The sequence below is a fragment of the Quercus suber genome, unplaced genomic scaffold, assembly GCF_002906115.3.
Source record: "Quercus suber isolate HL8 unplaced genomic scaffold, Cork oak 2.0 scaffold_125, whole genome shotgun sequence".
Classification (NCBI taxonomy): Eukaryota; Viridiplantae; Streptophyta; class Magnoliopsida; order Fagales; family Fagaceae; genus Quercus; species Quercus suber.
The window spans coordinates 497,147-513,846 of NW_027069589.1; the positions used below are offsets into that span (position 1 = coordinate 497,147).

At 34.3% G+C, this 16,700-nt stretch overlaps 1 protein-coding gene across 1 annotated transcript; it reads right to left on the bottom strand.

Annotated features, from left to right (window-relative positions):
- Positions 1-2,389: 2,389 nt before the first annotated feature.
- On the bottom strand, positions 2,390-13,365 carry LOC112018803 (protein MICRORCHIDIA 7). The gene is given in 22 exon segments (XM_065776000.1): positions 2,390-2,861; positions 2,978-3,012; positions 3,015-3,099; positions 3,693-3,780; positions 3,932-4,026; positions 4,648-5,108; positions 5,248-5,318; positions 5,411-5,522; positions 5,597-5,648; positions 5,731-5,817; positions 6,262-6,333; positions 6,560-6,643; positions 7,161-7,262; positions 7,383-7,481; positions 8,415-8,543; positions 8,840-8,915; positions 9,163-9,247; positions 9,336-9,428; positions 11,644-11,722; positions 11,814-11,848; positions 11,979-12,053; positions 13,019-13,365. Coding segments are annotated over 22 exon segments (2,322 nt in total). The 5' UTR covers positions 13,245-13,365; the 3' UTR covers positions 2,390-2,780.
- Between the last annotated feature and the right edge of the window lie 3,335 nt (positions 13,366-16,700).

Below are 16,700 nucleotides of genomic sequence, written 5' to 3' on the forward strand. Positions count from 1 at the left end.
TCTTGACCCTCTCCTCATTGAATGAGAAAATAAAATTTACCATTTTTATTTACATCAGCACTAGGCTTAGTTTGGAAATATACTTTCCAATAAGAAACAAGATCCTTGATATAATTAGGACTGAAATAAAATATTTTTTAAACAACTATTTGACTTTCACTATGGAAAATATTATTGTTAGAGTTATTCCTTTTTTGCTAATTCCAATTATTTTATTATCATTTTAACCTTCATTTGGACGGAAAGTATTGTCATTAGAATATTATGCTACAATAAACTAAATTATGCTAAAAATTATATTTGGAAGTATTGCAAAAAAAGACCATTACTATTTAAATAAAAGCAATATATAAAAACAACATTTGAAAGTTTCGGGAAAATGTCAAATAGGTTAGTTTGTATTTAAATATAACTTTTACAATTTCTTGATTAGGCAAAAAAAATGTCATTTGGTGAAATGAAGGGAACTGACTAACTTTGTATGTATTCTAGTCTTATCTAAGAATAGAAGCAAATAGGTTAGTTTGATGCAACATTAGTACATTCCCTCTGCAGTTAATTAAAATGTGGTCATCGTGTGGCAAACACGAAATATTAATAAGTTGTAACGACTTGCTTTACAAATTAATGTCTTATTTTCTCTAGCTTTACAAATTTAGTTAATCTAAAACATAAGCTTAGTCAAATTCAATTTATTTTTATCTCACGCATATACTAATATATATTGAAAGTCGTTAAGAGCTTTGTAATTATGTTAAAAATTATATTTGGAAATATTGCAAGAAAAGAGCATTACTATTTAAATAAAAACAATATATAAAATCAATACTTGACATTGAAAATTACGGAAAGATCTATTAAAAATATTAAATATTAGAGTTAATAAATGGAAACTCATTAAAGACTATTGAAAACGCCCTTTAAACAATAAATTAAGAATATTAAATTCCATTATCCAATTAGGTGTTAAGTCTAACTAACGAGTATGGAATAGTGGAATCTGTATTATTTTCTTTATCATTTTCTTATTTGTTTCTATCATCATAAATACAGTCCTATTTTCTCTAGCATAACCCCAAAAAAAAAAAAAAAAAACACACATGTCTCTCTCTCTCTCTTGAGGCGATTTTCTCTCTTGGGTCTGTATCATATTTTTACTAAAAATAGTACAAGATTTTGAACCATAGTTTCGTGCTTGTCTGATACATTAGTTAGGTTTTTTTTTTTTTTTTTTAGATTGGTCGGGTCAGGTTGAACCCGAAACCGACCCGAACCTGACCCAAGCATCCATTCAACCCGCACAAGACCCTTCAGGTCGGGTCAGGTCGGGTTGGCCGGGTCTGTGCTCAGTTTTAGAAGCAATAACAAATTTTACTTATGGCATTTTACTATTTATATAGGGTAAAAATAAATTAATTTCTTTTGATAGGTAAAATAAAAATACTAAACAAAAAAAATCATGAATAAAGCTCGAACTTATTCAACAAATAATAAATCAACTTTAAACATGTCATCTTAATTTGAGCTTGATGATAGGTTTGAGCTCAACTCTCGTTTGAAAATATAATTAAATGACAAATACTTGACTCAACTCTACTAATTTACAACTCTATTTGGACTTAGGTGTAAAAGGAGAAGTCTAGGGTGATTGCCCTTGGTCCCACCGAAACTTCCCCCCTCCACCCTCAAATATACTCAAACAATCTTATTCCTACATTCTTGTTCCAATAGACAAAATGTTGGCATTAATGAGTACTATTGAAAATATAATATTATTCACAACCAGCATATTTTGTTTCATTATCGACACCACTTTTATCATACCCTAATCACACCAAACCATATTTTTAAAAGGTATGATAAATTTTTTAATTCCCGATAAAACTTTTTTTTAAAATGGTATACTATTTTGTGCTCTTAGGGCCACGTTAGTAAAATCCATTTTTAAAAGTCATGAAAAAATAAAAATAAAATGTTCCGTTCATATTTCACTAGCTCAAAGTTCAAACACTTGCTAGCAACTAGACCTGGATTGCACAGTTTGACTGAAAGCAAAAGCTTTTATTACGTGATGGAAATGGGCGCACAGTCGAGCACTACAAGAACAGATTTCTTTGACTTGCAAAAACTCTTTTATAATAGTTAATTTCCCTACTCTGAGCCTTTGATGATTCAATGTAAACTTGTTGAGTAATCTCACACTCTCACTCTCACACAATCAATTTACCTCTCTCCAAAATAAAAATAAAAATAAAAATAAAAATTTACCTTTCCTTGCCAATTTATAAATTGGAATACCATTCATCAGTATTTATACTCAAAAGAAAATGATGGCGATGGTTAGATACTTGATACAGTAATGGAAACTTTGGTTAGATACTTGATACAGTAATGGAAACTTTCATAAACTACTCATTTCATTTTCTTTGTGTGGAACTACCAATAATTACATTCACATATTAAATACATCAGTGCACTATCATGCGTTTTGGATTCAAAATTTGGCACCAACTTCAGCACTTGCAACTCAAAATAACAACCCAAGGGCTCATGTCTCTGTTTTCTTTGCCTTTGTACACTAACCAATTAGCCTACGAGAAAACAATTGGGGTGATCAAGCTACCAAAGGCTAGTGTCAACAAACTTTACAAAATGAATGACTATATCTAAGTTAGGAAGCTTAAGTTATGTTTAGCCGAGTCATCATAAAACCCTTGTGCCTGCCAAGCCAAAGATGCAGAGGGGGCATAGTATCTATTCATACATTATACGCGACTTCTTCAATGTTTGCTGACAGAAGAATGCATTTTTTCTAGCTGCCTTATCTTGTCACGCAACATTTCGATGGTAGAATTTGCATCCTACACAAACAACGTTGCTCTACACATGAGAAATCCTCACAAGCAATAAAAGGACTATCGCAAACAAAAATCAAATATGCAATTCCAAACTTTTTGTTTTTGGTTGGGAATTGAACCTGTAGCCTCTTCTTCAATTTTAGCTCCTCATTCTCCTTCGATCCCTCTCCTCTGCAAATATGTCAATCAAACTTTCTTGTTCCTTGGTCAAGTCATCAATCTTTTGCTGTGACGCTAGGAGCTGATCAAAGAGCATAAGGACTTTTTTTAATTAAAAGAAAATGATTACATTGCAAGCTTTGAGAAATTAACTGATGCTGTATACTAAAGATCCCACAGTGGTACTCTGGTACACAGTCCCTTTTAGTCTTCCTTTTTTTTTTTTGGGGGGGGTGGGGTTCATTTCTTTTTGATAATTCAATAATTAGGGGAGGGGGGGATTGAAACCCTAGAAACACCATGAGGTGCCAACCAGTTGAACTATAAGGCACTTGCCAAATTTGTCATAATGAAGTCCAACCCAAGTGTAATTATGAAGTGCAATTAAATGGTCATTCAGAAGGCTACTAAACTTGATCAAGCCCCAAACAAGAGAATGCCAGGTCAAATGATACCTGCTACAGGATTCAAAAAAAAAAAAACCTCCTACAGGAATTGCCCCAACTAAATTTTAAAACAAATAAAATTCCCTTTGGATGCATAAATGGTAGGCACTGATCCAAGTTGAAAAATTTTGTACAAGGACATTCAATCATCATCCGAAAAAAACAGAGCCATTTCTACTTGAAAATTATTCTGTCTTCCAGCATAGTTACGAAGATAGAAGGCGCATACCTGAGCTTCAAGAGATTTACACTTGTCTCTTTCAGACAGCAAATCGTGCAGCAATTCACCTAAAACTTCTCCCTCCCTTTTCTCAAATCTACACCACATGAAAAAAAAAAAAAAGAAGAAGAAGAAGAAGAAGAAGAGAGGGGGGTGGGGGGTGGGGAAGCTAAGTTTGAGCATAATGATGCCGTAGTTACTGCATTGAACATTAATAACTCATGTTTGATAAGTGACAGAATGAGTACCTTTTCCTCAACTCTTGATTCTCTTCTTTCAATTGTTCCACAGTGCGTAAATCAGGTTCTGAAAGTGAAGGTGCACTACAATTAACATCACCTACCTGCCAGTTCAACACAGGCATTAGTAATGCTCATCTGGACAAACCTTAGAATCATTGATTCATAACAATGAGCAATTGAGCACATCAGACTTAATCAACTATAAGACCAATGCTGAACTTTAACCATAAAGAGACTGTCTGTAAAATTGGTTTACCTAATACAGTAAGACATATCTTTGAGAGTTGCAGATTCTATTAACTGACCTATATAGAAGACGACCAATTGGATGACTCAAACCCAAAGATCCATCAAATAGAACAATAATGGCCCACAAATTATATTAAGATGCAACAAAGCTTCAATAGATTTTATATTATAAGTGCAGGGGAAAACGTTTTTCAACATGAAGCAAGGGTAACAACTCCCTACCCTCCCTTTAAAGTGGTTGGTGCATTAAACATCTCTTCAAGGACACCTCACTTCACTTGGATATCAAATATTAATAAAATCTTATAAAAAATATGAACATAATGGAAGTTAGCAATGATAAACAAAGGTATCTTCTGCATTGGAAGAATCTCCAGATATGCAACAATTAAGCAATGTTCTGCATTAGCATACTTTCTATTATCATCTAATTCAACACAAAATAAGTTCAAAAAGAATGACTGGAAAATTACCTTTGAATGGGATTGCATGGAGGGACGAACAGTTATTCCACCTGATGCACAATCTTGCTGAGATTCAGCATCATCCATGATTGAAGATGCTCTATTAGTATGCAAGGCACTTTTCCCAAAAGATTTTATACCAGGGAATGCCTTATGACCACTACCATTTGATTGTTTCTCAGGTAGATCTATATGCACATCATTGTCACTTTCAATTTCTGCAGAAGGTGATGATGGTTCAGAAAAATTGTGTCTTTTTCCAGATTTTGTAGGAGTGTTCACTCTATTTTTCCCTTTACTTGACAAATGACCATCCCCATATTCCTGGAAATTCTCTGATTCTTTTCGTCCGTACCTCTGATTTAACCGTGATGAGTATTTCTCTAAATTTGAAAACGGGGTCTTGCTGCTTGAGGCAGTATTCTTCTTTTTTGACTGAGATGGGGGGGGAAGGGAATCAAGAGAAGTTTCTGCAAAGCCAGACAGTTGTAAGAAATGGAAAAGGTGTCATTCTAGAAATATTTCACCACCAGATAAGTAAAGTAAGCACCATATTTGGTTCTTAAATTAATGAAAAAAAACTAATAAGCTGGAAATTCATAAAATTACCACTGTCTGCCGAAGCTAGAAATTTTTTATTACGCCGTGCAGCATAACCAATTCTATGACAGTTAGTGCCCCTAAAAGAAATATAGCCATTAGTAATGACAAGAAGATATCAGCTTTGCAAGTAAAACTAGTAATGGTCAAGTGAGAGGCAAGAAAAACAAACCAGTAATTCTTTTGCATTTGAATTAACCGGGACTCAAGTCTTGCAAGAACAGTTGTACGCTCAAATCCCTGCTTATCATGAGCCGGTTCAACAAAATTAGCTTCCAATACACCTGCAAAGCACAAATGAAGTGCATTTGAAGTGAGCTTGAGTCAACAATCTAAAACTTCAAAGCAAAAACAATACCTATAACTCCGCGACCATCACTTCCTGCAGCATTCCAAAGCCTCCAGAATGGCTGGCAAAAAACAAACCTTATTTAACAACGATTTCAAGAAGAACCTCATTTTGAATTTCAGACAATGAAACAACTATCATGCCTCAAACAGACTCATGTAAGATGCAGAAACTCCAAGAATACAGAAGCCAAAAGAAAAACCAAAAAGAAGTAGAAAACTTGATGAAACCTGAAATTATCAAATCAGCAGTAATGCAAGGAGAAGGTCAACAATACTGTTTCAAGAAATTGCCACAAGGCTAATATATCAATCATTTCAAAAAGTTCCTATTTGTGTTCCACACCCCTTCCTCAATTTTCTAATATTTCAGTCGTTAACACATCTCAACTGGTTTTCTCATACATAAAAGAACCAATAGTACATATTTTTAAAAATATAAAATTAAAAAAAACAACAACTTAAGAACAGCAACAAGGTTCTGTTTGTTAAAATAGACTTGGTTTGGAAGACATTATACCAAATGCAAGGATCCAGTTTGTGTGAGGATGTCAAATCTTAAAGAACTTAAAGAAAGAGAAGGAAAAAAAAGGGGGGGGGGGGGGGGGGGGATTGTAAAAAAAAAAAAAAATTCCANATATCTGATTGAAGTAATTGGTACTTGCGTAATGTAACCTCCTGAGACATCATCATGTCATTCACTATATTGTGGTGCTCCACATCTTTCCCACGGAGAATTATTCGAAGCTAGGAGAACCTTAGATAGGAATCGATGCTGTAATCTGTGAACTAACTCGGAAAGTGAAAAAGGTATTATAATTAAAAACAGAAATTCAACAAGAAAATAAATGATTGAGGAAAGGAAAAACTCAATCAAGCTACATGATATCTTCCACTTTTTTTTTTTTTTTTTTGCATTTTTCATTCTTCCATTTTGTTTCAAATTGTAATCTAAGGATAAGTATGACATTCATGCACCAATTGACCTTATCTTAATTTCGAGATGTTCAAATTTCTGTAAACTTCCTCTATTGATCTGCTTTTTTATTGCTTTCTCCTGCATGTCAGCATGTATCTGATTAGGAGGTATTGCGTTTTTTAACAATTCCGTTGAATAACTTTTCAGGGTGCTGTGTACTCGGGGAGACAAACTCCAATAATTATCAAAAAAATCTTTTTCCCTTTCCCCCATGAATGATCCATTAATAAGGCATTCTGATAATTACAGCAAAATGGGGGGAAAATACATAAACAAAGAATTCCCTTTTCCGTGAGAAATAGGACTTATCCATAATATTCCCTTTCACCTCTCCATTCCCTCAGCATCTTCCAATCTCTTTAAACAATATCATCTTTCTTTTGATTCGTACAGCACCGCATGTGACAATTTTGTAAAGATAAAAATGACACAGGCCTAAGAGGAAAGTAGACCAGATATCTTACAAATGCAATAAGAGAACAGTAAAACAAAAGTGAATAGCTACATTATATCTTCCTAGAGGCTAAAAAATCATAAAATTCAAACATCAATTAGAAAAAAAAAATGATGATTTCATTAGAAAGTCAAACATTACTCTTAATGAATGTCGGTAAGTTAGGAAATGCTTAGAATTGGGATACTCTTTTGCCATTTGTATATTTTTCTCATCTCGGTTAACACCTCTGATTTGAATGTCCTGCCAAATCACATAACACAAAAATAATAAGAATCTTAGAATGAGAATTATGCTCAAACAACGCAATCAACAAATAAAGGGGAAAAATCCATGAATAGATGAAGGACATCGGACACATACATGAGGATCGGCATCAAAATCAAGTTCCAACTGTCCTTGGTCGTCCTCCCAAAGATTGTAGATAATTATCCGCGTGCCATGAGCTCTCATCAGGTTAAACTATTAAGAAATATTACAATCAATCACAGATCAATAAATGAATAAATAATAGCTTGCAGAGTAATTGTAATTTAAAATTTCAATAAAAGAAACTTGGCAGAGCATATTAAAATAAAACAGAAACACAAAATGACATTCTGCATTGACTGAATCTAAATCATGTTATGACAATAGAAACACATAACTGCTGCTCATGGCCTAAACCATGATAACTTTGATGATAGCAAACTAGCATTCTATCAAAAACAATAAAATACCAGAACCTACCAACCCCCCACCCCCCCCCCTCTTTTTCTTTTCTTTTTTTTTTCAAAAGAATCGAAACCATGTGATGAAAATAAATACGGAATTACCCACTCTTAGTACAAGAAAATTACCAAGTTGATGCTGGCCCACAACTAAAACTTAAAATAACATTAGGTAACCAAGCTTCACCCCCCCACCCCCTTCTTATATACATTTTAAGAGGGGATCAGGGATTCAAACCCTAAATGTCTCCATTATAAACACTAGGGAATGCCATTTGACCTACAGATCATTGGCAACATAAGTTAACCAAGTTGATGCATGTACTAATCTGCTTTATTAAGATAAATAAGTTAAAAGGCATGTTTCATGTCCCAACAAGTGGTTGAGGAATTGTCAGCAGTGACACATGTTTTGCCTTGCTCATGGAGGCTTCTTAGATGACTAGAAACTCTGGAAATTGCTTCAGGATCAACAATGATCTGCAACCTATTTTTTAATTGGGGACCAAGAATCAGCTTTCAATGGTCACTCACGTTTCTATGCTTCCTACAAACATTACATTGAATTCCCTAGCTTTTGTCTAAAAAGAGATTCTATATATAACAAGGGAAAATGATATAGGGAGAAGAAAATACCAATAATAATGCAAAGCATTTCCACTCCTACATAGGTATAAAGAGTCACCTGACGAAGAAGATCTACTTCACTGGAGAATGGGGACCATTGAACTATTGTTTCTAAATTTTTACTCCAATCACCAGGAGAAGACCTTATAATCTTGTTCCATTCTTGTTCCTTGCCTTCATAGTCGAGCTTGAAATTTCACCCGCAAAACAATTAAGATCAAAGTGCAAAGGTATCATAATTGCTACAGTGACCATACTAACATATTACATAATGATATATACATTTTGTAGATATAATGCGAACCACAGTTATATGACTAGATTTGTATATACCCCAAGAGATTGGCTAGTGGTTCCCAAGTACTCATGAGATCCTAGCCAGCATCCTGGGGCCATCAGATGCTCAAAGAGCTCTGGACATCTGTGTTAGTGTGGCCAAGGGCCACCGGAAGGAAGGGGGAGGGGGGGGGGGGAATTAATTACCATGGGAACTACAATATCTTCCTTCTTGGTGCTCCTCAAAAATGTATAGGACAGTAATCCAATGCTCTGTGTAGGGCTGAAAAATAAATGACTCAATTAGTAACAAAGTTAAAGAAAGGATAACAAATAAAGCAAAAATAAAAACAAAAGATAATGAATTGGATACATGAGAAGAATAAAATGACAAAGGCAACCATAATTGTGTCATCTACCAATAAACTAATTTGGCTTTGTTTTCTAAATAGGTAAAAGAAGCATAACTTTCTATCCACAACAGGAAAAGCAAAAAAAAAAAGAACAATAAGACGCAATAAAACACAAACCTTTTTCCATCTTTTCCACAACATCGCGAGAACACAATTACATCTGCTCCAAGTCTCATGGTACTCGTCTTAAAACCATTTCCATCTGATAAACAAACACAAAGGAAATTACTATGCTTTCTTTACAGTAGAAATACACAAATTTGTCTCCACTTCCAGAACTAGTGATTTACATTGTCCAATAGTATTTGCCAATTTGCTTTTTGCAGAATACCCCAATGACATGCACTGTCGCATTTTATCCGGATCCATCCCACCACCATTATCTGCAAAAGAATTGAAATAAAGTGAGACTCTAAAATAAACATCTCAATGATGTCATTATAGCATTGCAGGGAAAATTAATGTACTAAAACATCATCTAACATTTATGAAAATAACAAAGCAAACCTAAACTAAATATCTGAATCATCCCACATAGACCTACTCATTAACTTGGGGGAAAAAGCAGCAGTATCCCTGAGCATAATAAAGGCTGAACGTAATTAATCAGTACGTTCAACAATTGAAAATCACAACAACTTGAAGGGTACAACTAAACATTCCTTGTAACTTACAGCCACCGACCGAAGAATTGAAATAAAGTGAGACTCTAAAATAAACATCTCAATGATGTCATTATAGCATTGCAGGGAAAATTAATGTACTAAAACATCATCTAACATTTATGAAAATAACAAAGCAAACCTAAACTAAATATCTGAATCATCCCACATAGACCTACTCATTAACTTGGGGGAAAAAGCAGCAGTATCCCTGAGCATAATAAAGGCTGAACGTAATTAATCAGTACGTTCAACAATTGAAAATCACAACAACTTGAAGGGTACAACTAAACATTCCTTGTAACTTACAGCCACCGACCGAAATAAAAAACCGAACTGGTGCTGACCTGGCCACACCGCTGGAGGCTGGAGGCTTCTGCTGACGGCACAGTCTGGTGGCTGGAATTTTTTAGGGGTATCAATGATCGGCCAGTGTGGTTGTCGGTACCCTCTCAAAAATTCTGACAAATACCACACCGCAATGGTCGCGCGTGTATGTGTATATATATACTTAAAATAAAATATAAAAAAAAATCTTCAGTCTTACTCTCACTCTCACACTCAGCCCCCAAATTTTTCTTCTCACCTACTTGCCCTTCTCGCCTCCCTCACCTTCTTCCTCTACTCCAGCCGCCACTCACCACCTCCGCCTTCCTCAAACTCTGTTCGCCATCCAGCATTTAAACTCAAAGAAAGCAAAGCTTCCAAACTTCAAATCAAAGAGATTGGCTTTGACCTATCAAGAACAGAGAAAAAGAAAAAGGGTTCCAGATCTGCTCTAAAGGGTAAAGTTTTTCATTTCTTGAATCTGATTTCTGAGATTCTAAATGCTGTGGATTTTTTATTTGTGGGTTTTGAAACTGTGTTGTGACTTGTGGGTTATGGAACCTTTAGTTTTAGATTGGCTCCAGATTTACTCACAGATTTTTGTGGGATTTGAAACATTTGAACTCTCACTCTCACGGTTTGTGTTTTCCCCTCTTTTTCTTACCAGTCATCAGAAGCCGACTACCACATCAACAGAAAAGGCCACTAATGTAGTTGAAATTTTGACCCAGTGGTGTGGCAACAGTTTGAATTTTAAGAATACCATTCCTCACGGTGTGGCCCAAAAACCTCTCCTAAAAGCAGACTGAACTGTGCACACCCTTACTTGTAACACACATATTGAATAAGAATTCAAAGCAGCAACACTGTTACAAGTAAAAGCAAAGTACCATGTAAAAAAGCATCATCAAATGCTAGACTGGGGTTATTCAGCCAAAAAAAAATGGTAGACTGGGGGACTACTTCTAATGATTTCAGCATTGACAAGTGCGGTCACAGAAAGTAAGCTAGAATAAGAATTACCTATTCAAAGGCATATCAGAATCATAATCTCAAATCGGTCATGTCAAACATGAAGTTTTTTTATGAGTGAGTTTTGACCCAATGGAAGGAGGGAAAGGGGAGAATGAAATTGTAAAATACAGATTGTGGTGCTCATGATACAAAAGTCTAACCACTTAATAAACAGACTACTTCTTTCCATTTGCAGCTCATTGTTTTTCTCGTGTAATAGTTTTCTATAGAGCCATGCCCTCAGTATTCCATAAAAACCAAACATCCATGCTTAATTCAAAACACAAACAAGTCTTCTTCTTTACTCTTTTGGGTACAGAACACACAAGATTAAGGCACACTCTAAAACCTAATTATACCAGCTATCGTACTTTTTCTTCCTCAATTTCACCTCCAATTGTCACCAATTATGATTATCAATTAAACGGTGAACCTCTCAGTCAAAATCCAACAAAGAAAACTGATTGCACACAAAATCTGATGCAGATCTCCCCATATGCATACAAGAGAGAGAGGGAGAGAGAGAGAGAGAGAGAGAGTCCTAAGTCCTGCAAGGGAAAAAAATAACACAAAGAAAAGAAAGAAAAAATAATACCTTCGATTAGCAACATTCTGCTCCCATCTTTCTTACTTACAAGCATATCTATGTTAACATATGTAGCACCATTGCAGACCTGACATCAAAATGAAGAAGTTACCACAAGTGCGAAATGTATGCATGTGTTGCCATTGCATGATTAAAAATATATATAATGTGTAGAATACCTCATCCAAAGAATTGTCCAGAAGCTCTGCAAAAGCTGCAGATAGAATTTCAATGAGCAATAAAGAACTAGTAACTCTTAGTGAACTAAAAAAAAAAAGCTCACAATGTCCCACATTTTAAGGAGGAACATAATCACATTTGCAAAACTGGTTCGAAGGCTTTACCTCCGAGAGCCCACTTATGACTGGTTGCATTGGAATGTAGAAATTTAGGATGAACCCTGACGTGATCCATGCCAACTGAAGATTTCAAAAGAAATATCATATTGTCGTTGCTTTGCCAAGTATAACACCTACTGCTTTCACTAACTTTGCTCTGCTTTTACATATCATGGTAATGAAAAACAATGAACTTACTCAAAACTACCATTTTTTTATCGGTAACCAGTAAATGTATTCATAGAAAGAAAATGTAAAACAATTATACTCAACTGCCCCTACAAATCAAACACTATAGTACCAAAAAACCTATAAGGTCATAAATATTACGGGCTCTACAATCATCTAGTGACACGTAAGAAAGTAAAATGCAGACAAAACCAAACTTAAATTATCTCTACAGAGAGTTATTGCCCCTCCAAAGTTCGTCTGTTTCTGAAAGAACTATATTCCACACCATATTTCAGAAAGAAAACGGTTTTCTCCTCCTCCAACACTTCACCGTATCATACACCATTCTCGGCATCACTCACAGCACTCCAAACACCACAACAACAAAACTCCCCAACTCCATAGCTATTGCACACACATTTATTAATGCACATGCAACACCAATCCACAATCCCCGTCTTCCGATTTAGAAGACTACCCACAAACAACTTCACACCCCCTATAAAAAAAAAAAAAATCTTTTTTATTTTTGAATCCAAGTTCAACGTATCTTAAAATCCCACATTATTTGAATTCCACTAATGTTCACTCCCAATTGGAGAAAATAGCTCGAAAACACTACAAATTTGCTGTAACCTACCATAACAAAACATTTAGAGTTCAACATTTTGCATGCATTAGTCCAATAAAAACAAAAGAAATCAATGCAGCCAAATAAGCCAACAATAATTACCAAACTAAGCCTACTTCATCACTATAAAAACAACAACATTCACAATTTCACATCCAATTCAAAATAAAAAATCATATCTTTCCTCTCTTTTCCTTCAAATTTTCTCGTCAACCAAACAAAAGACCAGAGAGAGAGAGATTACGAGTAGAAGATTCCCATTCGGAACACGGAGCTCCCTCATAGTCACCAGCTTTCCAAAACTGCTTAGACGAGCATTTCACAATCGACTGCGCAACCGGAACCTCCGCCGCCGCCGTCGTCGTCACCGCCGCCGTCATCACCGGAGGAGGAAGCTGTTGGAGAAAACCGGCAGGTACGATCACGCCTCTTAACTCATCAACTCTCCTTTTCTTCTTCTTCGTCGTCATCGCCACCCCTCCTCCTCCATTCGAAACCCTCACTCTCCTCCCCAAGACGACACCGTTGCCACTCCCATTCCTACCATTACCACCGTTATCATCGCCGTCGTCCGAGTCAGACGACTCACTACTGCTGCTACTGCTGCTGCTAACTCTTAACTCATCAACTCTCCTTTTCTTCTTCTTCGTCGTCATCGCCACCCCTCCTCCTCCATTCGAAACCCTCACTCTCCTCCCCAAGACGACACCGTTGCCACTCCCATTCCTACCATTACCACCGTTATCATCGCCGTCGTCCGAGTCAGACGACTCACTACTGCTGCTACTGCTGCTGCTACTACTACTACTGAGTTCGATCACCGAGTCAAACGCTCCTCCCAAAAACGGTGCGCTTCCAATTCCTCCACTACTCTGTAACGCCCTCGTCGCTGTTTCTATATTCTCTTTCTTCACAATCCCATCCATTGAGAGAGAGAGAGAGAGAGAGAGAGAGAGAATTTAGAGAGAGATTCACAAAATCAAAAAATGAAGAAAAATAAATCAAAACAGACTTTGCTATTTGATGCGAGATTCAAATATAGTTTCACGACCAAAAAAAAAAAAAAAAATTGTTCTTGTATTTTGAATAAAATAAATGGTATATTGCAAATGACAGTGACGGAGGGTGTGTTTGGAAGATACTTTACGCAACTACTTTTTGTATTTAAATAATATTAAATGTATTTTCACACAATTTTTTCATCATATATATTTTTAAAAGATACAAATAATGTTATTAAAATAATACTATTAAATGCCTCCTGAATTTTACGTCTGAAGTTTCAGAATTTATATTTTATTTCCTAACGTTTGCAAGTGTTTAGATTTTAAGCCAATTTAGATTTTAACTCTTATATTTTAGGGTTATTTGAATTTTTTTCTCTAAAGTTTTAAAGTGTTTAGATTTTATGCCTTAAAGTTTTATAATTTTTGGTATAAGATCTAAAAACTCACAAACTTTAGATTGCAATTTGAGATTTACCCGAGTTTAAATTTATATTTTTAGTTTTTAAACAACATTTTACGTATTTTTTATGTACTTTACCAAACCGACCTTTTGTTTTTTTTATTTTTTGACCGTCGGATCGAGTTGGATCAGATCGGGTGGGTTGATGTGGAAGTTACAACGCGCGGTTAAGCGCGCGTAGGAATGTGCGATGGTATTTGTGGGGGAATGTGTCAGTGGGTCCCAGTGAAGTAGTTCTTATCTGAGAGCTGTGTTGTTGCGTGCTCAGATGGGACTGTTGACGATGAGTTTCTTCAATTCCCTTCCCACGCACATGCTACTTTTACCGTTTCACGTTCTCATTCTCTCTCCATTTTTATTTTCAATGGCGGTTACAGGATCACAACTTCTTCTTCTTCTATTTTTGCCAAAGTTTATTGTCTTATAATTTTTTTTTTTTAATTGTAAATTGCACCTTTAAAGTTTGAAGGTATTTAGATTTTACACCTAAATATTTTAAAATTTAAATTTTATTCTTTAAAATTTTGAAGTGTTTGAATTTTACAATCTTAAATTATAAAATTCTAGGATGTGAAATCTAAACATCCCTAAAATATAGTGGATAAAATTCAAATTCTAAAACATCGGGATGTAAAATCCAAACATCATGTAAAATCCAAATTCTGAAATATCATGGTGTAAAATCCAAACATCTCCAAAAGTTATAAGGTAAAATCTAAATTTTGAAACTTTAGGGTGTAAAATCCAACTACCCCCAAAATTTAGGGGTATAATTTACAGTTTACCCCTTTTTTATATATAAAAGTTTGGGTTGTTTTCAATTTCATCATTAACATTTTGATTGATCTATGATATCATGTCCTTCGTTTATGTTAGTAATCTAGCCTATTATGTGTCGTCCATCATGCTTCATCAATATAAGTCAATTTTTATTAGTAATTTGATCGGGTAAGTGTCATTTATGAAAACATGACATTTATATAATGTTAGGTGTCATCAAATTAGTAACATAAAACATAATCGAAAACAAATGGGTAAAATGAAAATAACCTCAAACTTTAACAGCCAATAGTGTACCTTAGTTTTATTTTTTTCAATCGAGATAAACTTTATTTATAATTTTGTAGGTACAATACATTAGGTTCCTCAATTAAATTAAATTTATGTAGTTGTATTACATTTAATTGTCTTTGTAAAATACATTACTGAATATGTTTTATTGATCCAAACAACCATGTGTTTCAATTTATTTGAAGAATCTAGTATATTGCATCTACTTAACTGTACTTAATTTATGCCATTTTAACAAACTCTTAATTTTCTATCACACAAATTTCATAAGTGTTGGTATGTTGTGCCTGGTATAAAATTATATTAGTATGGGTATTAGACACATGTGGAAGTTATATTACATCAATAATAATGCTACTCAAATAAGTTTATGTACATAATATTATTCACAAGTATTTTCACAATTGCTAACTTGACTTGTTATAAATTGCGCATGATAAAAATTATATATTATATAATAAAAGTTTAGTCCTAAAAGTCGTGGTTATGATGAGAGAATATCCTACCTAACTGTCATGTGTGCTGCTTTTAATGATAGTTTCATTTTACTACTAAATTTTTATTAACAGTGGTAAATTTTATAGAAGCCAGACAGAGTATTGTTAAACCAAGGGATAATGATTTGTATTTATCACTTTATCTCATTTTTATAGTTATTAATATGAGATTGGTTTAAGTTACACTTGGTTTAATTCTAAACAATATTACACCATCAACCACTTGTTGTTGAATTCATATTTTGAAAACTTCACCATTGGATTACATGTTCTATATGTTCTTAACATGTATGCTAATTTTCATGTCAACTAGTGTGTAAGCCCATACATATGCATGGGTACAATTAAAAACAATCATAATTTTACGGTTCAAATTATACATTTTTTTTAAGGAGGTTGAAATTATACATAATAGCAGTTTATACATTTTTTAAACCATAGATTTTAAAAATATGTAATAATTTTTCATTATATATACATATATGAATTTTATTGGACTTAGACTTTTCGATTTTTGCACCTAATAATTTACTCAACACAAAAATTTAAAAATTAGATAAACACACGGCGCAAAATTGGACTCCAACTGAAATGTAATTAAAATCTAATAGGATTTAGACTTTTCAATTTTTACCCTCAATAATTCATTAAGTACAAAAATTAAAAATTAGATAAGACACAGGGTGCACAAATTAGACTCCAATTGAAATTCAATTTATATTATAATTTGATTTTCTCTAAGCATTGGCTTTTAGGGTTCGTTTGGATACAACTTATTTTGCTGAAAACTGAAAACTAAAAACATTGTAGTAAAATAATTTTTAAATGAGTTAATAATATCGTGGGACCCATTTTTAATTAAAGTTTTGGTAAAAAAAGATGTTTATGGGT